Source organism: Dicentrarchus labrax, unplaced genomic scaffold, assembly GCF_905237075.1.
Source record: "Dicentrarchus labrax unplaced genomic scaffold, dlabrax2021, whole genome shotgun sequence".
NCBI lineage: Eukaryota > Metazoa > Chordata > Actinopteri > Moronidae > Dicentrarchus > Dicentrarchus labrax.
In genome coordinates, this window is record NW_026136706.1 from 25,487,832 (window position 1) to 25,513,603 (window position 25,772).

The following is a 25,772-nucleotide window of genomic DNA, read 5'->3' on the forward strand; positions in this document are numbered from 1 at the left end:
AGCAATGCATTGAAATACCCTTGGCATTACGTCAGCTGCTTATTCATACACTATAAACAAATATTATAACACGTGCTACATTTTTAGAGAGATGGGCAAACAACTTGCAGGCAGAAAACTTTCTAGGACCCTGATTCTGTAGATGGAGTGAATACAACAAGAACATAGAATGTAATTGTATTAGCTGTGCTGTTCTCAGTTCCCAAGAAGTAAGAAACTAAAATGCCATTTTAATGCTTGGACTACACGTTTATAAAGCTAGGTTGCCCAGAAGACATCACCATGGCGACATTCCACTAATTTCTCAAGCTGTGTTGTTATTCTTATCATTATGATCATTATATGATTAAAAAAACAGAATAAATTCACAATATAAATGTATATATTATATAGGATGAACTCTTTTACTGGCAGATGGTATTTCTCCTACACATTATAATTGTATTGTGATTACTTTACAATCCAGTCAGGGTGTGCTCTATAATCAATATCTGCACCAAATTTCCTGGCATTACATCCAATAATAATTGTACTTTTGAAAACACAAATGGTCAGAGTAAAACAAAGTAAAAACTCAGTTTTACTGATGGTGTTTGTAACATACTACACCCTCTGTCTAACTATTCTGCTCATCTCTTTTTTCTTAGAGTGCATTCCTTTACTGTATTTTAACACTAATTCCAGAAAGTTACATTTGAGTTTAGAACTGAAAGAAAACTTTCAAGGATTTAAAAAAAATCATATATTACCTTTATATTTCTTTGATATATATCTGCTAAATGTGATAGAGAGGGCAGCAGGTGATGAATGAAAGTGATGCAAAGCAAAATACTGCCTGTGTGCATCAATATATATGTAAAATCATTTATTTAACGGGAATGAGTGAAATAAACAGACCGCATTTTAAAGCACACAAATAATTAGGTACTGATTGACTTTATTGATGATCTTTGTAGCTATTTAATGCAAACGTTTAGCAAGGAAATCCAAATACCACACACACAACAAGCAACTTATTACAAAGAAACCTGTTTAGGATCACACTTACTTTTGAGTGCATCACACTGAAGCACTCCGATTAGGTTATACCAGTGTTTCATAAAGATTTAAAAAAAGATTACAAGAAAATATGTAGTAGTAAACTGCTGTAGGTGAACTCTTGCTGCATGCGTCCAACCAGTGGAGGGCGCTCTGATTCAGAAGCGCACCCTGAAGGGAGGTCTTGTCTCAATAGACGATCTTCGGCCATGATGTTTCACTCGGACTTTTCAGCTAACCACTGCAATGTGAGAAACTCCAACGAGCAGCAGCCCATCGCCACACCAATGGGACAACATGTTAGGAACACCGCAGGGGACGAAGTGGGTATGAACACATTTTATAAACAGATAAAGCTTGAGTTTTATTGTTGTCACTGGGGGGGGGTCTTTCAAACACCCGGTGACAGTTGGTGTTGTGTTGTTGCTAAGCTAACTGTGTGGACGGTGCTGGGTAAACACAAACGAAGCTAGCGTAAGGTAATTGGTAACTAGTTAGCTGTCAGGTCAGCTCAACTAAACCTCAACAATGTGTGTTTACAATATACTGGTGTTAGAGCCAGTGTGGCCCGAGCTAACGCTATTATTTTCACTAGTTACATCATTCTGAAAGATTTGTTAGTTAGCCAAGCTAAGGTCGGAGCGGTGTGTCCTGTGAGCACACACACGTGAAGCCAGCACAGCCCTCACATTGACAGCAGGGTCGGCTAGTCTCAACCCGCGGCACGATGCCTGCTGAAAATGTCCCTGAAAAGACGGACTTTAAGAAAAATGACAAACTCCTTTTTGTATCGTGTACGTTGATACTTTGCTTTAGTAACGCAGGCTAGCTTACACCTCACTCGCTTAGCTTATCTAGCTCACATAACCGCGATTTCACTTATTGGGCTTCTACTTAATGAGCTCACTTAACTTACAGCAACCTTTTCAGTGTAGTTTAAAGCTGCAGTAGGTATTTTTTTCGAATTTCATATTTTATGAAACTTTGACTATATCCTGTCAGTAGTACATGAGACAGATCATTTGTGAAAAAATCAGCTTCATCTGCCTCCTCCTGGTGCTGCTAATGGTAACTGCAAGAATCCACCGGGCCTGAATGAAAACAACCAATCAGAGCCAAGAAAGATGGGTGAGTTGATAGAGTTGAGTCTCATTCCCAGGCTGTGAAATACAGACACTTTGGGATTGTTGGAATGAGACTCAACAATCAACTATATTCAAGCCTCCAAGGTGTCTTCCTATCTTTCTATGGTCTGATTGTTTTCGTTCAGGCCCGGTGGATTCTTGTAAATGCCATTAGGAGCCAGAGGAACCTGAGTTTATTTCACAGATTATGTGTCTCATTTATTTCTGTCAGGATAAAGTGGAAGTTTCAGCAAATATGGCAAAAAATGCAGCTTTAACTGTGTAGCTGTTGTTGAAAACTGGCATGAAGCTATTTATTTTCTTAGACTTAGGAGATGTTTTCACTATATGTTTTTTTCACTGCTCACATAATGGTGGTACCCTTTGTTTAAACAAACCACTATCTTTTTCTACCTCTTAAAACACACCTGCTAAATTGCTAATAAACAACAGGTGAAGGTAGAGGAAATAACTTTCACTGTTGGTTTCGATACTACAAAGGTTTCGAGTGACTTTCTTTCCTTATAAAGAGTAAAGAGATCAGGATTTATCATTATCAGAAGACTGGATTCTGTCAGACTGACACTGCTTCTCCTCTTGTAGTTTCAGTGGTGAATGCTGTTGGTTTAGGTCCTCCTGTGACTCAACTGAGGAAGACATGAGGACACCAGTTTCTCCTCCAGGACCTGATATCTTAGTGTGAGCCAAGTATGCGGTCTCAGGCAGCCTGAGGGGTACATTTTATCCCCAGAGTTGTTGAGAAGAAGGAAGAGTAACTACTTTTTAGTCTACATCAGCTAATGTCCTCAGGACTCCCTGGCTCAGCCTCTGTCTTATATTGAACTCTGAGGGTCACTGTTAGTTAGAGTGTGGACCACTTCCTCAGGAAAAAAAAGCCTTATGTGCCTGCCTTTCTTGAGCTTCATGTGAGCATCAGGTGCATCGCTACCGAGAGCTAACAGTGTCCCGCTGACTTGCAGCTAGGTCCAAACGTTGCTGTCCCTGCATCCGTGGTGGCAGTTATGTTCACTGTTGTACAGGATTTATCAAGAACTTGTAGTCAATCTACATTTCCAACTCCATTCAGCTGGAGGTGACATCTCAACAGTCATTCCTACTGAAGAACCACCCATTGAGAGGGGAGCCACAAGGAGGATCGCGGTCTTTTAGGGAAGAGAACCCTCTTCCACCTCAGGCTTTAGTGTTATCTCGACTGTTAATTCCACTCTCCATCCTCAACCTCTGCCCCTGAACTCAGTCCTCTATACATAACTCCATCTTCACTGGGCGGTGCCATGCCCACCAACCAATCCTCCCCCTGGGGTGGGGGGAAGCTTCGGACTTGCTCCAACGCTGATAGGCCCACCACTGCAAGTACACACGCCAAGACAGTTGCGGCCACTAAAGTGCCTTTTAGTCAGACTTCCCTTGAGCTGTCCAGGAGAAAGGACCAAGCCAGACCTCGCTCCTCTAGTTCAGCAGTGACCCCATCTGTGCTTTCTGTACGGGAGAATGGGGATGGAAATAAAACCAACACCCAGAGCCAATTCACCGCTGTGCCAGATGGGTCTCCAAAAATGCCACAACAACTTAATGGGATTCAAAACCCACACTGGGTACTGGCAGCAGGACTGAAGCAGACTGGTACCATGCAGAAATGTATGTCGCTTCAAGCCTCTCAACCTGGGAACGGTTTAGCAATGAGCCGACGTCAGGGCGCCGCAGGTGATGTGCCGCTGGGATTGGAGTCTCTCTTGTCAGTTTGTCATCAAGACCTGTTGATCAGAGGACAGCCCTCTCTGCAGCAAACGAACAAGTCGATGGTGAGTATTCATGTTTCCCAATGTGCAGCGTTGTCCCAGCAGTATCATAAAGAGAGCTTCATTCAATAAAGTTTCAACTCCTTACATTAAAGGCATAATCAGTAGGATTTCCTAAAGAGAAAAAAGAGGTGTGTGGCAGCATTCACACAAAATCCGGCAATGTGGCTCCTTCCTGCAGGGTTGTGTGGAGGTGTTGCCGTGTTTATTTGTACTTTACAACATAACTACAGACAAACAATGCAAAAATACTCTCTTGCACGTTTCTATAGTAGCTCAGAACTTACAAACCAAACACTGACCGTTTCCCTGATGGGGATTGATTTTTCATTTCTAAAATGTCCTGACGATTATGAATCTTGGTCACAGCTCTTAAAAAACTAATCTGTGGGGTTAGTTTTAACGTTATTTTTTTATGGGGAAAAAAATCAGATGATACATCGTGTTGCACTCATACCCTTGCTAATGAACTCCGCTTTCATTTGAATATCAATACCTTAGAGTTGAGCTGTCTGTTCAGTGTAATTACTGACTATGTTAATCTTTTACACTTTGTAAGCTTTGTGTGTGTCTGCTTACAGCCTCCTCCACATCTGACCTTTCCTTGCTTTGTCTTTGTAGCCTGAAGCTGCAGACTGTTCCTCCTTGCCTTCAGTGCCTCCTCTATGCCTTACTCTCGGTGAACATCTGGGCGCAGCGTTGGGAAAGGATGCCTCCTGTTTTGACAGCACAAAAGCAGAAATAAAAAGCACAACAAGAGAAACAACAACTACACGGAGGAGCCATTCAGCAAAACCAGCAGCAAGATGCAGTCAGACACAAAGCAGCTGCACAACAGTAACTGCTTTAAACAGTCAGTTGCTAGTGAGAGGTGGTCCTCCAGCAGTGGTGGTAGCAACTACAATCAGCAAGCCCCAAACTATGGCATCACTGGACCTGAGCAACAAGCAGGCCCCAGAAAGTCAGTGTCCACCAGGAAGCACCTTGTCCACATGCAGAAAAGTCTGTCCTCCAGTAGCCAGTCCCATTCCAGATGGCCCCATGCCAAGTGTTCTCAGTGCCAGTGTCAGTGCCACTCAGGAGAAGCAGCCCACACCGCCAGAAGCCGTCACAGGTAATCACAATGATTGGTTATGTACTGTAGGATGCAGGACAAGTGAGTGGCAGATTGTCTGGGTATTGAATCTGCAGATTGGCAGCGAAGAACCTCAAACATATCAAAGATAAGATTGAATGTGTTTGAGGTTTACAGAAATATGCAAGGACTTGTGATCAGAGGCCAAAGCAATAGTAACTTCCTTATGTAACTTTGATAATGTTCATCTTTAGAGAAAGAATGACATACATACATGGCATGATGTTATCTTTGACCACATGCACATCTCACAATAGTTTTGTGAGAATGTAGATTGTAAATATGTTAGCATCATCTATGCATGCGCCAACGTTTTCTGGTTATAGAAAAAAAAGATCCTATGGAATTTTTAAAAATCCTGATGATTCGAGCCATCAGTCAAGAAGAGCCCAAGTCAGCTTGCATTTTGTCAGTCAAATCTCTATCATCACCTTTGTTTTGTAGCTGCCCTTGTTGGCACGGCAGGCTGTACACTTTACACTCTCAAAACAACCACAAACCACAAAACTAACTGTGATGGAAGCGGAGAAGTCAGGTTGAAACATGAGACTTCTGTAGCCGCGCTTCCACCGCAGGAACTGCTGAAACAGGAGTGACATGTGGCCCTGAACTGAAGAAATCGTATTCAGCCAAATCCGAGTCGGTTACAGCCCTAAAAAATGATAACATGTAAGCTTGGAAAAAAGACAGCTGTAATTTATGCGGCTTTCACTCTCACTGATTTGAAGTAGCGGAGCTAAGTTGGGGAAAAGTTGATCCAGTTTTCTTGTCTGATCAAACCACTCCCACACCACACAGTCCTGATGAAGCTTGAACTTTACCATTTTTAGAGTGTTAAACTCTCAATAAGTAATATTTCAGTTCCTAAGTAACTAGCATTAAACCAGAAATAGACCATTAAAAACTCTTTCTCTTGTAGATGTGGCTTCCTGTCCTGCAGGAGCCTTGGTGGGCTCTGTGACCACTCAGATCTCCACAATCCACCTCACCAGGCAGGGACAGCAAGCCTCCATGTCACCTTCATCTCCATTCCCCTCCTCTCCCTGGCCGGCAGAGGAGTGTCCTGCTGGAGAGACTCAGCTGTCTGGGTGAGAAACGGCTAATGTCTTTTTAGCGATGGTTAAGGCGACCAGAGTGGGTTGTTCGTATTTCAGTGGCGGTTCAACTGAAGAAAGATCTCCTCGCAGACACACAGATGGGGAGACTGGAATGCTGTGACCCGGTGTTTCAGTGTTTTTCCAGAATGTTTGAATGGGTGGTGCTGTTTAATGTGCAGTGTGTGTGTGCAGGTGACATTGTCTGTGAGTCCCATTTTGTGTAATCTATGTTAGCTGAGGTGAACTCTGTAAAGGATTGTGTATTGAATAAGTTACAGTTGGTGTTCTGGGACATTGAGAAGGTGTTGTTGCATCCAGGAGTTGATAACAATTGATTAATTTGTGCCTTTTTCTGTTTCCAATAGAATAGTTAGGATAGAATCTATAGTGTTAAACTAGTGTGATGTTGGTTGGACTGGGAATAAGTTACCTTTCTTTGTCTTTTTTAGCCGATTAGTGAGGTTTTTACCAGTTTTTTCGTTGTGTTCTTAATAATTCATTCTGATTCTTTGCATGAGGAATTGGGTCTGCTGATGTATAATATCTTCCACTCTCTGGACAGGAGACTGTTGAAATGTTTGTCTGCTAGAAGTGAGGTGTTGAACCGCCACCCACTTGAGGGAGTTGGGGTGGTTTCATTGACTCGATTTAAAGCTGACTGGACCATGGTCTGAGATGATTATTAGATGAATTTCACGTTTGTCAATTTGAGATATAATAGAATTACTAGCTGGGAAGTAGTCGATACAAGACATTTGTGAGGGGGTGAGTAATATGAATGATCTTTGAGTCCTAGATCTTCTTAGATCTTGTATTTTTTAATAACTTCAGATGAGTACCCTGTTCTGTGAGTGTTTCCAGGACTTGACCTGTCAAGTTTTAGGTTAAGGATTGTATTAAACTATAATTGATTAACTTAAATAGATTGTCCTAATTAGATCCATAAATATTGGCTAGTGTTTTTTGGCTAGTGTTTTTTTTTTTTTATATTTCTGATATGTCCATTATTAATAACAAAATAGGGAAGGGGTTTGAGTTTATTAAAGCCATTTATCCAGGGAGATTTATTTATGTATTTTTTCCTGTTACAGCTTGTTCACGCATCTTGATTTTTATTTTGGCACCCATGTCAACAGATTAGAGTGGTCACGCTGCCTGTCTCAGCTGCGTCTGCAGCGGCGCTTCACTAGATGGTCGAGGTCTTTTATCTTCCAGCGAAAGGAGGACAGTGAAAGGAGCTATTGGTATTGGTGTGAACGAGGTGATGGAGGAGTCCTTCAGTGTACAGTTTGTATACAACCAGGCTGGCCTGTTCACTAGAGGTGGGCGATGTATATCGTTTGCGATAATATCGTCATTGTTGTTTTGACGATGTGCAAATTTCCATTATCGAGTATTTAAATTACTTCGACAAAAACAATGAAACGCCCGTGGAAACTCCTCACATCCATTAATACACGGTGCAGCAACGCTCTCTACAGCATGGCAGGATTCAGTCACATGACGTGATCACATGACCTCTCGCTAGCATCCTCCTTGCAACAGTTTAGCAGCGCGTAGTGATGGTAGAGAGAAAATGCAAGCACCTCCAGTCCCTGAAGCTACCGGTACTTCAGATGATTTAGTGCCGAGACGTGGGTCCTATGGGCTTCAGCGTTCAGAGCGCTAAGCGCCTTCAGCGGTAAAAAGATGTCAGCGGAGCCGGTTTTTTTTAGCGCAGCGCTCAGAGTGCTTCAAGTTGAAATCTGTTCAACTTTTAACACCGCTGGCCGCTCGGAAAATGAGTTTTTGAGCTCTCTCAGCGCTGTAAACGCGTTTGGTGGACACAAGTCCAGCTCAGACAATTCTAATCACATTTTAAAGGATATCGACTGATTATCGTTATCGCCCAAATCCCAAAAAATATTGAGATATTATTTTTTGCCCATATCGCCCACGCCTACTGTTCACCCTTTTGTCTGTGTATTTTCAAGATCGTTACAGTACTTTCCATCTTTCATTTATTTACTTTTCAGAATTTGTCAAATTCCGATCTTGCTTTTCACCAGATCTTTTTGCTGAACAATGTAAAATGATGTGATGATGGTCGGGCTCTAAGTCAGTGTGTGTGGTAGAAAGTTATTTTGTTTACTGTGATGGTAGTTTCAGAGCAGAGCGCATTAAGTCTCTGAGGAGTGTGTCGAGGTTGTCGTTGTGTTCTTAGGGATTCTGGAAAATATGAGATTGTCTCACATGCTACGTGTTATCTTCTGCTATCTTTCTGGAGATCATCTATTTCAGTGGTTCAGTTCCAACTAGGGTCTCCAAAGCTTCATTGGTGGGGCGGCAGTAGCTCAGTGTGTAGGGACTTGGCTTGGGAAGCGGAGGGTCGCCGGTTGAAATCCCAAAGACGCCACGTTAGATCCAAATCTCACCGTCATGGTCTCCTAATTATTGATTGCAAGTATTGATTGCTTCTCAATCTTCTGTTTTTGTTTTCACCGTTCCAATTCTGACTGTTTGGCCTCGTGTCAATTGTTTCCAGGCAGGAGTGTGTTATGCAGGTGGATGGAGTTGAGGAGGAGCTGCCTGATGAGCTTGAGAATGCCTGTAGTGACGACGGTAAGACATTAAAACACGCTCACACGCACACTCAGACTACTATTTAGTTAGCTGGCAGTTTGCTGTACTGATGTTGTAAACCGTTGATTTTAGTTGTCTTCTGTTGTCTTCAGATGACTCCGACTGTTCATCCTCGTCCACAGCAACAGCATCCATCACTCTCCTTTCTGGGTAAGACTGTATAACCACACACGCACTCTTAATTCATTTATTCATGTGACAAGAACCTAAAAACACTGACTGACGCTAACTGTGTAGAGGACTGTCGCTCTCTGTTGTTTCTAACGAGCTGTCCCAAGTCCATTTACGAGCCTTTAAGAGTGTTGTTCTCAGCTTCACCAACTTACAGTTCAGAAGAAGAATGTCCAATAATAGAATGTCCTTTCCTTGGCCCGGCCCAGCATCCAAGCCTGGTTCTAATTGGTCTCCTAAAATGGCATTAAACGTATATCTACCAGATCCTGTGGACTTATTCTCCCTCTCTTCCATTCTCTCTCACTGCATTGTTAAAAGAGGCTGAAAGCAGCAGAGCATGGTGGAAAGGTCTGCTGCATTGTGTCATCACATTGTTCTCCACTGTGATGGCCTCAACAGTAGAACTCCCTACCAAAGACTCGGAGCTGATTCTTTGCTAAAACCGCCTGGATAGGGACCGCTATTGTCACCTTTTTTTTTCTTTCTTTTTTTCTTTTTCTCCACAACCAGCTGATTTGCTGTTTACATACACCCCGCCCACCCTTTCCTGAAAGCTACAGCTTCTGTATGTATAGTATAGTGTTAAGTTAGCCTAGTCTAGCTGTGATGCTGATGTATACCTGTTTGTGGTGGAGGGATTTAATTTAAGGAAAAACAATTTGGATTGTACCATCTCCTGTTCCTTCATCCATCTGCTTTTTCATCTTTCCTTCCTATATGACTGTCATGTGAGTTTTTTTAGTTTTTCATTATTTTGTGTTTATCTGGTGTGATCAAATGTGTTTATGTAGGAAAAAGGACTCTGCTAATGTTGGACTTACTTAGTATTGTGTGAACTAGATCAAACGGTCTCTCTCTTGAGGGCTTGCTTCATTTGTCTCAACCCTCTGTGTCAAAATGTACTTGCAGTCTCCGTGCGATGTCTCTAACCTTAAATCCACGGGGTCGTGTTACCGGCGCATAGTGCAAACTATCAGCTGCGCAGGCTGCAGGCAACTTGTGTTACAAACCAGAGTGGTTTCTGGATGCCAGCTTCCGTTAGTTAGAAGTCAGTGAAGGTAATTCTAGCTGCATTACTTTTTAATTTTGTTGTGAGACTGCAATTTGCTTGTTTAATTGTAACAAGCCAAGCAGACCCGCGGTGCTGGCGGCGGGGCAGGGACCACACCGTCTTCAGTAGAACACTTGAACAACCATTGTAGATGGAGTTTACAGGTTTGCGACACATAGTGTGTAGTTAATAATTAGCTCTATAGACACACAGTCAAATATCACATCTTCACTTTCTAAGATTCTTGTGGTTGATGTATTTTTTGTAATGGAAGCTCTTCTGTTAGATGGGACGAGTAAAAATGATTAGCAAAATGTTGTCCATATTGGCTGTCTTTAGAGAGACTGTTTTGGTCAACAATGGGAGTTTTAAGTCTAAATCACAGTTCTGACCATCACAGAGATGAACAGCTGTTATATGGCATATATGTGAGAGCAATCTGCTGATCCATCGGAATCATATGTATCCATATGAATCGTATATGTCTTTATCAATGCCAGCAAGTTTGCAGTTGTCCAATGATGTAAAAGTCAAGAGGAAGAAACTATTATATTTAATAATTGATCATCCCGAGTCACAAATATAACAATAATGGAAATACAATACAACACCATACATTTCGTGTTTTTTATCGCTCCTGAAAGGAGTCTTCCTGTGACTAAAACTTTGTGAGACTCTTCTCACCGACCAACAGTTAGGTTGACTTTTAGGGGGCAGCTCTAATTTGGATCAATCATTCATGTGTTTATCTCCACTGTCTGTGTCTCTCTCTGTCTCTCAGCATTGAGGAGCCGATGTCATTGGGGGCGGAAGATGACCGAGAGGAGAAACCAGCTTTGGTTCCCAGTTTGTTTCCCCTCATCCCTCCGACTCTCTACTTCAGCACCGCCAATGAGAAAGGTCGGGACACGCACATCTGTTGCTTATTTATACTTACTAGGCTTTTTAACATATTCAGTGTTCTTCTCATTGTTCTACCAGCTCTTTGGTTGTTTTAACTGCGTTCTGATGCAAGATGAAGCGGTTTATCAGAGAGTGAAGGCCCTGTGTTAAGGTCTTTAAAGTTTAGATCTTAAATAATAATTTAAAATAAGAAGAATTACAGTATAATGCTGAGATATAGGCCTACTGTGTATATTTTACTGTGTTAGAGGATGAGATCAACGGTAACAGTAGGGCTGGGCGCCAGTTTGGAACTGGTTTGGTTTTGTGGCGTCCGACAGCGAACAAACCATGACCCACTGCAAAGTTTGTTTGAAAGCTGTTGCAACCAAAGGTAGCAGTACCACAAATTTATTCCAGCACCTCAAGCAGAGGTATACAGGACCGCAGCCCACAAACACCCGCTAAAAAACAGTCTACAAAAAAACTATTAAAATCGTAAATCGGGTTTGGTGTGAAAAAATTGGAGATTTTATTTTTAAGCCATATCGCCCAGCCCTAGATAACAGTAGACGGCATTGCCTTCCAAAGTTTAAATCCTTTATGCCATCATCTGCAATGGAATTTAAAAGAAGATATTACAAGCTCCCTCACACAAGGGGTTAAATGGGCAGTCTGGACAACGAGATGCTAATTTAATTTAATGTAATGGACTGTCTCTGCATCTTGTCCATCATGATGTTGTCAAACTGCACAGAGATGCTGCTCAGTTTTCAGGGATTGTGATTAACTTGTTTGTCTATAAACTGTCGGCTTTATCTACAGTTTCGCACTTTTGCTTTATGCACTGATCCACTGGTTAATGCTTCATCTCCTATTCCTTTAAGAGGGTTAGGGTTAAGCCAGTTTAACTAAGATTGCCACTTTTATTTTATTTTTAATGATTATTTTAGTTTTCCCTAAGTGCTGTTTCAATATTTGCATTATGCCTACAGTCTATGTGGGCAGGATGTGTTTTACTATAATACGGTTGTAAAATACTTTGTGTGTTCTGCAGTGGAGCTGCTGCCCGCAGAACAAAGACGACTGTTAAAGTGGAAGATGAGCGCCGTCACGCCAAATGTGGTCAAACACACCATTGCCAGGTCACACTTCAAAGTCACCAAGAGTAAGTCATCACACGTGTCTTAAGATGCATTTTCATTTGCAACACTTAATTCAGAAATCATAGACAGACGTTATAGACTGCCGAACATCAAACTGAACTTCGTCTTTGTGGACTGAATCATTGAGGAGGAGCATTGAGCAGCTACACAGTGCTCAGTGTTTACAGGTGTCAACATTTGAATGTTGCAAATATAGATCCTGTTCCCTGTTTATTTAGAATTTTGTTGCAATTCATATTAAATCAGTTGTCTACGACTCAAGTGTCTCAACAGTCACTGACATCATGCATAATATCACTTTACTTTAAACTGCTGTGGTTGCATGTTTAGGGTTCCCACGTCCTGGAAAACCTGGAAAAATTTCAAGTCATGAAAATGCCTGGAAATTTATTAAAAATGGCCAAATATCCTGGAAATGATCCATGTTGTCTTGGAAAACTTTCATTGTACTTTCTCCCCTCACTCAGATGGCCTACATAAACGTAAATCTAAGTGAGTTTACCAGACGCAAAGCTGGACAGAAAAATGCTCCCTTTTTATTTCAGCTCCCATCTCACTGACTAAGTCTAGCTTTTCACACCTGTTGCAGAGCGGAATGTCTATTTTTTTGTTGTTGTGGTTGATAAATACATGCACAGCTATGAGTTTTTCTACTTGATTTTAACTGTTGTGTATTGGGCTTTGGCCAAATGAATGTTACGGATATAGAACTGCAGTAAATTGTAGTCAGTTTGCCGGAGACTGCAGTGGAAGAATCAGCTCTTGTGAGAACAGCCACGAAAGCGAGCTAAAAGGCAGTGTCCAAAACATGCTAACCAACGACATGTAATGAACCTGAGACACTTCATCATGAACTCGTCATCATTCAAAATGAGTTAAATGTTTAAATACTACTTACTGGACAATTATATGACCAGTTGTAAGCAAGAGTGGGAACCCTGACATTCCTTGTCAAAATTAATTGGAAAACAAAAAATATTTTTGGAAGGTAATGTTTTGTAGTTTACTCCTGGTACACACTTGTAAGAGAAAACTGTGGAAATTGCCCTGGATGATCAAAATCTGTTTTTCGTCCCGTTGTTGATGTAGAAAGCCACGACTGGTTGGGCTGCTGGGGACACCACATGAAGTCTCCTGCCTTCAAGTCCCTCGGAGAGCACCAGAAGGTGAGAAACTGTCGATACTGGTGCTGTCAGTGTAACGCGTTATTAACGGCGTTAACGCAACCCATTTTAACGGGGTAAATTTTTTTATTATTAAAAAATGTATTATTCATTTATTATTAGCGTTCTTTTTGGCCTAGCACACTTTGTCGTTTTTTTTCACATGCTGTTGCAACAACTAGTAACGTTAGAAAAACTACAACACCACACGGGATCTAGCTAGACCGGAAACAAAACAACAGGCATGCCGCACACACTTGTTTAAGAGTAGTAGACTTTACATTTTGAGTGGATGGCGAGTGCCAGATGCCGAAATGGATGCCAATAATATTCTGAATGGATGAATGAAGGCTTGTCTGTTTGAGTAACTGGCTCAAAGCAAAGAAGTAGTAGGCTTACTTTTTATTGGTAACCGTTACTGTTCATTCTTTCTGAAATAAGAGGCTGGGTTGAGCCTCTGGTGAATAAAGAGCAGTAGCCTGACTGCTATGTTCAAAGAAAACTTGAGAAAAGTATTAAGCTATGGTTTAACTGCACTATAGGCGGTCCTAGTTTACCTTACATGTGCACTTTGTAATTTTATTTTGTATCGCCCTGTGTTGATCCCTTAGAAAGGGCTGTTGGAGGGGCTGTTTGTGTGACAAAGTATTTTTTTCACCCTTTTATTGATGGACAGTGTTACATTGTGTGAGAGATTATTTGCACCAAGTGTGAATGTTAGTGTCAAATTGAACACTACAGTATATGCCAATGTTGTATTCAATAAAAACAACATTTGCACAAAGCAAGCTGATCCACTTTTCCATGTTGATAAGAGCGTTAAAATGAGAAAAAATAATGGGACAAAAAGAAATCAGGGGACATTTAGAATAGATAAAAATGTGCGATTAATTGCGAGTTAACTATGACATTAATGCGATAAATCTCGATTAAATATTTTAATCGTTTGACAGCACTAGTCGATACACTAGCAGGAAGGTAAAATTTATCCAATGACCTTTCAGTTCCTCTGTCCAGAATTCCACTTCACTGTTTGTGTTTCTTCTCTCCTAGTTGAACCACTTCCCTGGAACGTTTCAGATTGGTAGAAAGGACCGGCTGTGGAGGAATCTGTCTAAGATGCAGGTTCGCTTTGGCAAACAAGAGTTCAGCTTTTTCCCCCGCACCTTCGTCCTCCCTCAGGACATCAAGCTGCTTCGCAAGGCCTGGGAGGACAGTGGCTCCAGGCAGAAGTGGATCATCAAACCTGTACGTTATTGTAGTGGATACTTAGATAATCAGTTGACTTTGAACTGTACTAAAGACAAATCCGTCTCAAAACTTGGGGAAAACAGACTAAATAGGATCTTTTGGATTTTGTGGATGCTAGTAAACATCAGTGTTAATCATTACTGATTACAGATTTATTTATTAATATTTCAGTTTTGTCTTGTGTGTTTCATTTGCTGGATAACTGGTTGATGACTGATGACTGATTTTAATTGATTTAAAAGGTGAAACAAGTTACTTATGTAAAGTTTCCAATAAGTAATGTAGATTATCATGCTTCAATAAAAGTATGTTTTTGTTTTGATGAGTTAACTTTTTTTACATTCTCTCTTCCTCCTCTCATCTCTAATAGCCCGCATCAGCCAGAGGAATAGGTATCCAGGTCATCCACAGATGGAGCCAGTTGCCCCGCAAGAGACCGCTGCTGGTCCAGAAGTAAGTAGGCCAGAGACCATCTCCCAACAGTCTGACACTGCACAATATAATCGTCATTTGGATACACATTTGTTTTCTGGTTTTGCAGGTACCTTCACAAGCCCTACCTCATCGGCGGTAACAAGTTTGACCTGAGGATCTACGTCTACGTGACATCCTACGACCCGCTCAGAATTTACATCTTCTCTGACGGACTGGTTCGATTCGCCAGCTGCAAGTCAGTTTTCATCACATCCACCAAAGTCGCAAAGCCAAATACTGTACATCAGTTTACATAAGATGGAACATAAATGATAAATGATCCCTAATGTCATTGTAGGAGGAACAAGTAATATATATGTATACATATGTAGAAATATATGATCTAAAAATCTGTACACTGTAATATGTCAGAGACTGGGAAAAAGCTGATAACTGAGGTAATATGTGATTTATTTGTCCTGTTTAGATATTCATCTTCCATGAAGACTCTGGGTAACAAGTTCATGCACCTGACCAACTACAGCGTCAACAAGAAAAACTCAGAATACCAGGATAACAGCGATGACAAGGCCTGCCAGGGACACAAATGGTAAGAGAAAGAGAAAAGAAGCAGGGGGTGAAATGGGCTGGAGTGGCAGGAAGGTGTGTGTGTGTGTGTGTGTGTGTGTGTGTGTGTGTGTGTGTGTGTGTGTGTGTGTGTGTGTGTGTGTGTGTGTGTGTGTGTGTGTGTGTGTGTGTGTGTGTGTGTGTGTGTGTGTGTGTGTGTGTGTGTGTGTGTGTGTGTGTGTGTGTGTGTGTGTGTGTGTGTGTGTGAAAGGCAGGGTTAGAGGTGGAAAGGGTGGGGAATGCAGACTAGTCTTACTTCCGTCAACGAAAATTATGACTAAATATGTGTAAGAACTTTATCAGTGAGGACGAGACACAACGTAAATGGTGGTCATGTGACGAAAACTATAATCAAATATATAATGCAATATTGTTGACGAATAAAAACGGGACTAAGTGTGGTTTGCAAAATAAAAACTCTGCTAAAATATCTCTTCATTTTCATTGACCAAAACTAGACGAGACAAAATGTTATAACGTTATTTCGTCTCGCTATTATTATTATTTTGCAATATTTCTGTTTCCTGAGTCTCGGGGCTGCATCAGCGTACTGCGCAGACGCAAGCTACGTCACTTCCTTAATCCCCACTCGCGGCATTATTTAGAAGATGCAGCTGCGGTGGGTTAACATTAAGGACAACTCAAGAAACAAGTTCAACTTGAATGTAATGTAAATTTTTTCTGGCATTGTCATTTGAAGCTATTTATTTATTTATTTTATTTAAGTTTGTGTGTGTGTATTTCTTACATGTTTGGTAGGTAAAATAAATATGTTGTAAATTCAAATCAGAGCGTCTTCCGTGTCTGGAATTGAATGTATTCTTGAGTCTATAAGGTAACAATAATATAATAATAAGATAACCTTGTTTGACTTGAGAAATGGGTGACTTAAAGACATTTTTGGTTTTGTCCATACTATACTAGGTACTTGTACTATATTAACTGGGTTAAATAGAATTGCATTACTAAAAAGAGACTAAAATACAATTTTCATTGACTAAAACTAGATTAAAATGTCATCAGTTTTCGTCGACTAAAACTAGACGAAAATAGTCATGGATAATTCTGACTAAAATAAGACTAAAATGTTCAGACTTTTAGTTGACTAAACTGACTAAAAAAGAGTATAAAACGTGACTAAAACTAATAAAAACTAAAAGGACAGTTTGACACAAAGACTAGACTAAAACTAAAATTAAAACAGGCCGCCAAAAACAACACTAATGCAGACCAACACTTAGTACAAGAAGACTATTAAGGAGTGAATTAGGAGTGAAAGACGAATTAAGGAAAGAATGATTCATTTTCGGTTTGTGTTAATTTGGCTCCTTCAAAGAGTTCAATTAAACCAGTAACTATAACTCTGTCTCCAGAGCAGGTTCTTCTCCCTCAGATGTTTGTAAAAGTGAAACTCAGATGCAGGGTGTCAGAGCCTGTGTTCCCCAACTCCAACACAATGTGTGTCTGTGTATGTGTGTGTTTCAGGGCTTTGAAGGCCTTGTGGCAGTATCTTGGTTCCAGGGGAGTCAACACCACTCTGATCTGGGAGAAGATTAAAGACATTGTGATCAAAACCGTCATTGCGTAAGTTTGCCCATTCAGTCACTCAGCGACTGCAGGGAAGCCGTTACTGTTTTTCACACTTTCTATTGTTCTGTTTGTATTATTTCTTTTGTACTCATTATTTTATGAAAGCTTTAGTAGAGCAAGCTTTTTTTTTTTTTTTTCAAAGCTGGTTTATTTCTACATTTCCTTTTACTTGCAATCTTACTGTTTTCATCATTATTGTTGAAAAATGTTCCTCAGTCTTAAAGGACCTGTGTGTAGGATTTAGTGGGGAAGTTGCAGATTGCAACCATTTGAATACAGTTTGCCATCCAAGCATGCAGGAGAAGCTACAGTGGCTGCAAAACTGGGAAAAAGCATGAAAGGCCCTATCTAAGAGCCAGGGTCCACTCTGGGCTACTGAGGATCCACTCCCTCTGTAGATAGGTAGAGGTATGGAATCTCAGAAACGTGTGCGACCTGCTGGAGCTGTAGCAGAGGATGAGAAGGAAGACACTCATTATTGAACTAATAATGATGATGAAATGAGTTCTAATCTCCCCGCTGTGTGTTGGTTCTCAGCTCCGAACCGTACGTTAACAGTCTGCTGAAGATGAACGTTCGGACACCCTACAGCTGCCACGAGCTGTTCGGCTTTGACATCATGCTGGACGAGAACCTCAAACCCTGGATCCTGGAGGTCAACATATCGCCAAGGTAACACCTGCACACACATCCACACACAGACATCCACATACAGACACAAAAAAAACACACTACATCTCATAACGTTTTGTGTTTCCGGTCTAGCCTCCATTCAAACACGGCGCTGGATGTCTCCATCAAAGGTCAGATGATCAGAGACCTCCTGAACCTGGCTGGCTTCCGTATACCCCAAAGAGAAGATGTGATCGCCCCCTGCAGTAGCGCCTCCAGCTCCACCAGCAGGTAGGGAGGAGGTAGTACACCCTACAGCGCTAGCATTAGGATCCACACAAGGGGTTCTATGACAGATAAAACTGGTTAATTCTGGTTCTAGTTTAAGAAGAACTTTCAGTATAATTCAATCAACTACATCCTCAGGAAATACCTTGTAGGTGAATCAACAACTGTGTGTGTGTGCATGTGCGTTTCTGTGTCTGTATATAGTCTGTGTGGGGGGACCAGGGAGAAGACCAAGCCAGATCTGTCTGCTGATGAGAAGGTGAAACGAGCCTTTTACCTCACACAGCGCTACGCCGACCAGGTAAATGAATACAAACACACTGAGGATGTGGACCAAGGAATGTGAGTGAATGAATGATATCAAATATGCTAAATCACATGTAAATAATGTTTAATATTGAGTGCATTTAATCTAGTTTAAAAAGTTTGAAGGTTTATTCAGCAAAGTTTGAATAGTAAGCTGAAGTGGGCGCAATAAGAGCCACATGGAAGGTCGGTGATGGTATAGATGCTGATGGTGGTGATGAGTGTGCTGGATAATGCAGTTAGTACTACAGTGGAAAGGACTGATAGAAAGCAAAACTGTCCTCTCTATGAAAATCTTGTGTTATGCAAGTTGATACCTTGCATGCATGACTGAGCTCTGTCACAGTGTGCTCATTTAAAGGTCCGGTGTGTAACATGTAGAGAGATCTATTGTCAGGAATACAATATAATATCCATCTGTGTTTCTGTTAATTTATAACTCCTGAATATAAGCATAAACCAAACACTGGCTCTAGATAAGGACTTCTTCAGTTTTTGCAAGTTTTTCTTACACGATTGGTTGAGTGAAGGGGTTTCGGTTGAGTGAAGGGGTTTCGGTTGAGGGAAGGGGTTTCGGTTGAGTGAAGGGGTTTCGGTTGAGGGAAGGGGTTTCGGTTGAGGGAAGGGGTTTCAGTTGGTTGCCATCTGCAACTTCACCACTGAATACCACTGAATCCTACACACTGGCTCTTTAAGCAGACATGGGAGGCTGGTTTAGAGAATATTGGCAAGAATAGTATCCTATGCAGCTGCACAACTGTCAGATAAGGGATGTGATAATGTATGTTTGATAGTGTGATAATAAAAGACACTCTGTTTGTGTGCTCGTTATTACAGACCATTCCACAACAATGAATACTGTTTGTATTAGTGGTATTAAAACTATTTGTGTCTTCCCTCCTGTCTCCATCAGGACTTCCTGTCCACTCTGCTGGACGTGTTGACTCCAGAGGACGTCCGTGTGCTGGCAGAGAGTGAAGACGAGCGGAACCGCTGTGGAAAGTTCGAGCGAGTTTTCCCATCACCGTCGTCGTCTCGCTACCTCCGCTTCTTCGAGTGTCCGAGGTACCTGAACATCCTGCTGGACCAGTGGGAGCAGAAGCACTGGAACAACAGGACAAAAGGTATGTGGTCCATAAAATAAATCATTTTTATACCCTAATGAGACAGAGAGATAGTTTGTTTGTATTTAATGTTAGACTTTTTTCACAGGAACCCTCAGGTCAATACTATAAATGTTATTACAGTATATTATTACGACCCTTAAAAACTTGCATCTTCACACACATGTCCCAACTGAAGGACAAGCACAGGAGCCTCTCATTTTACTTTATTTATTCAAGGAAGGAATATGACCCAGGGGAGAGTAAACTCTGGGACTGCTGGGGGAGTTGATCCAGACTTTATGGGTTCTGTGTGTGAAATTTCTGCTTTGCGTGCAGGTATCAGTCTGCTGACGACTCTGTGTCAGAAAGGAGTCCATTTGGGAACCAGCGACCCCGCTCACATGGTGAGGAAAGACTACATGGATTTGTCTGAATAATAACTGACTGTGATTGCTGTTATAACCACAAAATCAGTGATTTCATTTGAAATGTTGAACCATTCTTTTTTTCTTTTTCTCTCTGTGCGTGTGTCTCTGTAGTGGTCCAAGTGTAGCTACATCTCTAGGTTTGAACCCCACAGACAAGACCTCGTCAGCCCATCCAGAGCCAGGTACACACACACAAACACACACACACACACACACACAGTCTAAAACCCAATAATCTTAATTTTAGGCCTTAAAATGTCTAAAATATGATTTTGGATTAATTAAGTTAACATGACTTGCATAAAGTTGTAATGTAATCATGAAGGTTGAAGGATTTCAGCATATGATTAGTAATGTGGCCATTTTTCTATGAAAATAACAAAGCGTAATTTTTCTGTTTGCACTTATTAGAAAACCTACTCTTATTATTTAATTAAGATTGGACTATGAATAAGCTCTTATGTTATAGCCCAGAATTGTGGTAAGGCCAACAGTTGGATAAATGGATTGATAATGGATTCATTTTAGATTTGTTTAATTTTAAAGTACCTGGTAATGTAATATTTATGTCAAAACTTGCTGCAGGCTTAAACCTAATATCAGAATTATTCAGAATGGCTTACACAGTGGATTAACCCCATTATCTTCTCTTCCAGGGTGGTGGTCAGCCATCGGCACCGTTCCCATGACGACGATAATGACGACGGCTCAGACAGGGAGGTCGCTTCAGTCTCTAGCCTGCCCGTTTCACCAAGTCCTGGATCCAGTGTCACCAGCAGTGCCTGTGCAAGCCCTCAGCCCAGCCCCTCCCAGAGTCTGCTGCCCCAACAGTTTGCCTCACTCTGAGACTCAGTTCACTAACATGATGTTTAGGACCCAGAACAGACACACATCTCAGGGTGTTAGCCCTAACCTCTCACACCCTTCTACTGATCTTTCATGTCTAAATGAATGAGTACTGTACTTAGGACAATAGGCTTGAAGCCCAGTCTTAACAAACACTGTAGAAGGGAGGTTTTGGTCTTTAGCAGAACAGTAACTAGTATGTACTAATGGGGTTTTTGCAGGAAATGGAGGAAATACTTAAAGATTGGCTATTTCAGTCAGTATCCTTTCAAGTCTCCTCCATTACTGCAACACCAGTGAAAATATAACACTTAAAGGACCATACCAGTGTTTTTTTTCATGTTTTGATATATGCCAACTTTAGTTGAAATGCATTCTTAGCTTCTGAGCAGCCAGTGCTTTCCAGTCATTTCTTTGCAGTAAGAAAACTGAGCTGCAGAAACTTGAAACATGCTCATACATAATCCATCACAGTGAGCTTCACTGTCTGCATCATTTGTCAAATTTACATGATTATATGGCAGTGCAGTGCAGACTCTTTCAAATCAGTCAGTTGCTTAAGCATGAAAAGGCTTTGACAACCATAAAGCAGACATTCATTTTGAGACCACTGCTTTGGCACAGTGGGGAACCGTACGCCGTAAGGCAGCGCAGCGGGCAATCGAGTAGCTACACACCTGGAGGATACTTAATAACGAGAACTGTGTTTTTCCAATGTTTGCCACGCAATCGTCTTGACAGAGAATGAAATGATTGTAGTTTTAGAATCTGCTGGGCAGTGTTTGGCTAAAGATAACTCTTTAATTCGGGGACGTATTCCTCAAACTGGATGGTACCTGTAGTCACTGACGCCGCGCCATTTTCGGTGAACACCCGCTAGGAACAAGACCCTCAGATCCCATCTGCCACACGTCTGTCCTTGCTGGCTGTTGGTACTAAACTTAAACTGTGAATAAGGCCTGCTGGGCCTCCTTACAGCCTACACCGCAAAGCAGCATTAGCACAGGCTGCTGGGTTGTGTGTTTTATGAACTCACATTAGCAAGAATAAAGCTGCCAAGTCAACATTACCATACACAATGGGAACTGATAAGATTTTATTGATACCAATAACATTATCTATTCTGCTTATTAGTGATTCTTTATCCTTTTCTGTGTGTGGAAAAAAATAGGTTTTCAGCATAAACAAAACACTTTAATGACAGTGTAGAAACAGAGTAGAAAAAAGGTAGCCTGAGAGCTAGCTGTGGCAACAATCTGTCATCTAAAAATGAATGAAATGAGAAAAAAAATCTGCTGAGTCTGCCTGCATGGCGCTAATGTTTTTGTACCATCTGATATTGACCCTCAGTGACAGACGTGCTGCTCGCTGGGGAAGTGGTAGCACTCGTGTGTAGTGTCAAATACATGGCATTCCTGGAAGTTGAGCCCATTTTTGCGTAGAAATATGTTTCAACATATTGCTGCTGTTTCCACTCTTACTTGAAATAATCATTTTACAGACATTACAAAGAGCACTGTCATCTTTCATTGTGAAATGAAGCCACGCTTTGGACCGTTACTTCCTCTCCACCGAGTTTCCAGCAGCGTGGACGCAAGTGTTGGACGTCATCGTTAAGCAATGCACAAATGTCAGAAAACGTGACGGCATCTGCTCGATCTGAGGCATATAAATCCGATGGATTGGACAATGCTGAGCCGTTGCTTGATTCCCGTCCCTGTACGGAAAACGATGGCCCAAAGTTGTGATAAATAATGACACAGTACTGTGATTACTCTCATGTCTTGAATCTAAGACTGTTAAGGCGTTAAGGGGTTGGGCAACTGAATGCACAAGTGTTATGCAATGAACTCAAAGGCGAAAAACATAGCCAAATAAAGACTATCACTGGTTGATGGTGTTACTGGTGGTTTTCACCCAAACCTCATTTGATTCATGATGTTGACTTACAGTATGTTAGAGATACTTGAAGGTGAAAACTAATCAGTTTGACTTGCATGTTAGTAGACAAGAAAATGACCAACAAAATAAAAAAGGGCTTTGGTTTTTCTGTGTGACTATTAACAAATGATAATATATAGAGAATTCCTTCAAAGTTGCCAAACGCAAGTCCAGTACCAGAATTTAACCCTGCAGTGTACGTTCATTAACACAAACGTCTTTCCGTTCCTGTTCAAATACTATAATATAAAAGTATGACTTAATCTCAGAGGTTCTAAACTGAGAGCGGGTCTGCTGTTCAGTGTTTGCTGTTTGAGAGGAAACCGCTTCAAGAATTCTTCTGTACCCTCAGGAAAAAGAAACGTATCTTATTTCAAAAATATTCATCTACTGTGAGGAGACTATCAGAAAACGTAAAACTTACTTGAAGTTGAAAATGTTTGGGTCGGCTTTCTCTTAAAGCCCACATCCATTGTACCAAACTGACAGGCTGAGCTGGGGTAGATGAGCTAATTCATTAGGAATTCCTATCCCAGTGGACCTTATTTGGAAATAAAAATGTCTTTAATTTCTGCTGTGAGAAGTTACAAGAGAAAAGTGTGGAAGCTAACTTGTTTACAAATGAGTTTTATTATGCAATTCACTAACAGATGCCAAACTGCTGTGAAGTGTCTGTGTTATGCTCATGCAAGATTTTATTAACACTTTGTTATACATGAACTTATTAACTTATTAACCTAATTTTGACATAGGTCAGTGCATTAAATAAAATAGAATGTTACGTGGAAGCACAAAGTGGCGTCTGAAGGCTTTTCCCTGGTGTTACAGAGTGACTGAATGCTCCTCACAGCTCACACACGAAGGGCCCATTCACACAGAGAGGCAGAGGAGAAATGCTTTTAAATGTCCTGTCTTTCAAGTAGGACTGCAACTAGTGCTCATTTCATTCATCAGTCATCTGTTTTATGACTTTATGTAATAACTGATTCATCGTTTAGTCCATAAAATGTGATTAAATGGAGGAAGAAAAGGCTATCACAGTCTCCCAGAGCCCAATGCGGCGTCTTCAAAGTGGCTGCTTTGTCCCATTAACAGAAATGCACCATATATCAAATCCTCAAATATATGAAGCTGGTAGCAGTGAATGTTTAGCATTATTGCTTCACAAATGACAATTAGCAAAAGGTACAGAAACTACCTCCTTAGGTTTAGGAAAATATGGCAAATTATGTACCTGACATAACTTACGTACATTACTTTAAAGTATTTAAAAGTTTTTACTTTTAGTTTCACACAGGACACAAACAGCAGTCCCCTTCTGGGTCATATGCAGACTTTCTCGCTTTATACTACGTCACCTGACTTTGACACATACCTACAGTGTCATATTTTGAAGCAGAGGTCCACTGACCAAGCGGCAGTATTTGAAGACTTGGGAGTGAGACAGTGTTGGCCCTACACGGTATCAGCCAAGCATCTCACGTCCACCTTAAGGAGCACAAAGTCTGCATAAACAGGCCATCACAGGTGGTTTTGTGTTTTCACATATTTATGATACGACATCTTAAATATATTCCATATATTACAACTTGTCCTATTCTACAGGTATCTAAAAGTCGTTCAACACAGCTCTTAAATAATGACTCAGCAGGGTTTCAGGGGCCCTTGACGCATTAAATATTGAGTTTATAAATGACTGTTCTATTGGAGAAAAATCAGTCTGGAGTCTTAATGCTTTCATATGACAGAAGTTAGAATCTGCCCCGATGCATTCAGCAGGTTCCTCTTTACACTGCAGCCACGCCACCATCTTGTTTACTGGCTGCATTTCAGAGTTGATACATGTTATAAAGTTAAATGATAACACTGTTTGAGGTTGTTTTTAACTTAACAGAAATATTATAAGCAAGTGGAGATGACAATATTTTTTACTAACTCACAATTGTAAAATGTCCGTGTGAAAGGGCTGTATGAATTGCTCAGGATGACAATTTAAAAATAAAAGTTATTTGTGGTACAAGTGTCATGATTGGGTGATTAAAAAAAATATGTTTTTACACTCTAAACAGTGGTGTTCCTTACAATTACCTTAAAACAACCTTTCTTTGTCATAGTTATTTTTTGGTATCTGATGACGGTCACAAGACTGGAGGAACCTACTTTTTATCAGTCATGAGTACATGTTCCACTTTTGGCTTTTAGAACATTTTAAGCTTCTGAAAGCGGCTATCAAATGCCGTTGGGGTCCTCAACTTCTGTGTGCCACCTGGGGTCTTTTGCTTTGCCTTGCATGTACTTAAGATCATATAATTATATACATTCAATCATTTAGTAAACTGATGACCCCTAAAGAAGTGACATTTTATGAATAATTCACATTATATACAAATCTCAGTAACTGCAAGATGTGTGCATGGAGAGATTTGGTTGAATTTTGCACATAATTCCTCTTTAAGGAACTTTTTTACTGTATATAAGGTAATACTGTATTATGTATTTTTAACAATCATACAGACTTAATCAACTTTGTTTTTATTTTAAGTTTATTAAATTATCTGTAAGTTAAGATTTTTGACTTCATGTAACAGTTTTCCAATGATGACCCTGTTTACAGCTGCAACAGCATGTGTTTGAAAGACACACACACACACACACACACACACACACACAAACACTGTGTAGAGAATTGTTAGACGGAGAGTGCAGACACAGGAACCAGCCTGTGGTATTCTGAATGTGTGTCAGGACTCTTCAAGCAGTTGTAAACTATTAATATCTGAGCTCCTCTCTCTAACCAGCAGTGACTAACTGCATATATTATTACACTGCTGCTTGCTGTATGTAAAAAAAAAATACAACTTGAACTGGACTTTCTACCTTCTGGCTGCCATATATTGAAAAAGGAACATCTGGAGAAATAATGTAGAGTTTAGCCAGCAACATTTACCACCAACATGAACAGGAGAATTGTGGGGATTTGCTGTGCACAGCATAGTATTTAATTTATTTGCATAGTTACTTTCTAAACAATTTAGTTTTTGCAGAGGATGTTCTGTTGGAGTTAAATGTGCAACAGATAATAACAGCATCA

At 40.8% G+C, this 25,772-nt stretch overlaps 1 protein-coding gene across 6 annotated transcripts; it reads left to right on the top strand.

Annotated features, from left to right (window-relative positions):
* Positions 1-1,251: 1,251 nt before the first annotated feature.
* On the top strand, positions 1,252-24,701 carry ttll4 (tubulin tyrosine ligase-like family, member 4). 6 transcript variants are annotated; one of them, XM_051403581.1, is made up of 21 exons: positions 1,252-1,365; positions 2,766-3,985; positions 4,604-5,096; positions 6,037-6,205; positions 8,739-8,815; positions 8,929-8,986; positions 10,843-10,961; positions 12,001-12,111; positions 13,199-13,275; positions 14,326-14,520; positions 14,894-14,976; positions 15,065-15,193; positions 15,425-15,547; positions 17,050-17,148; positions 17,692-17,826; positions 17,920-18,057; positions 18,259-18,355; positions 19,274-19,484; positions 19,803-19,870; positions 20,006-20,076; positions 20,551-24,701. In XM_051403581.1, exons 2-21 carry the CDS (start codon positions 3,458-3,460, stop codon positions 20,738-20,740), a joined length of 3,171 nt encoding a protein of 1,056 aa, XP_051259541.1. In that variant the 5' UTR covers positions 1,252-1,365; positions 2,766-3,457; the 3' UTR covers positions 20,741-24,701. The 6 variants fall into 6 exon arrangements, with proteins under 6 accessions (XP_051259541.1, XP_051259544.1, XP_051259542.1 ...); XM_051403584.1 differs by having other exon boundaries at positions 6,058-6,205; XM_051403582.1 differs by having other exon boundaries at positions 1,254-1,361.
* The last annotated feature ends 1,071 nt before the right edge of the window (positions 24,702-25,772 follow it).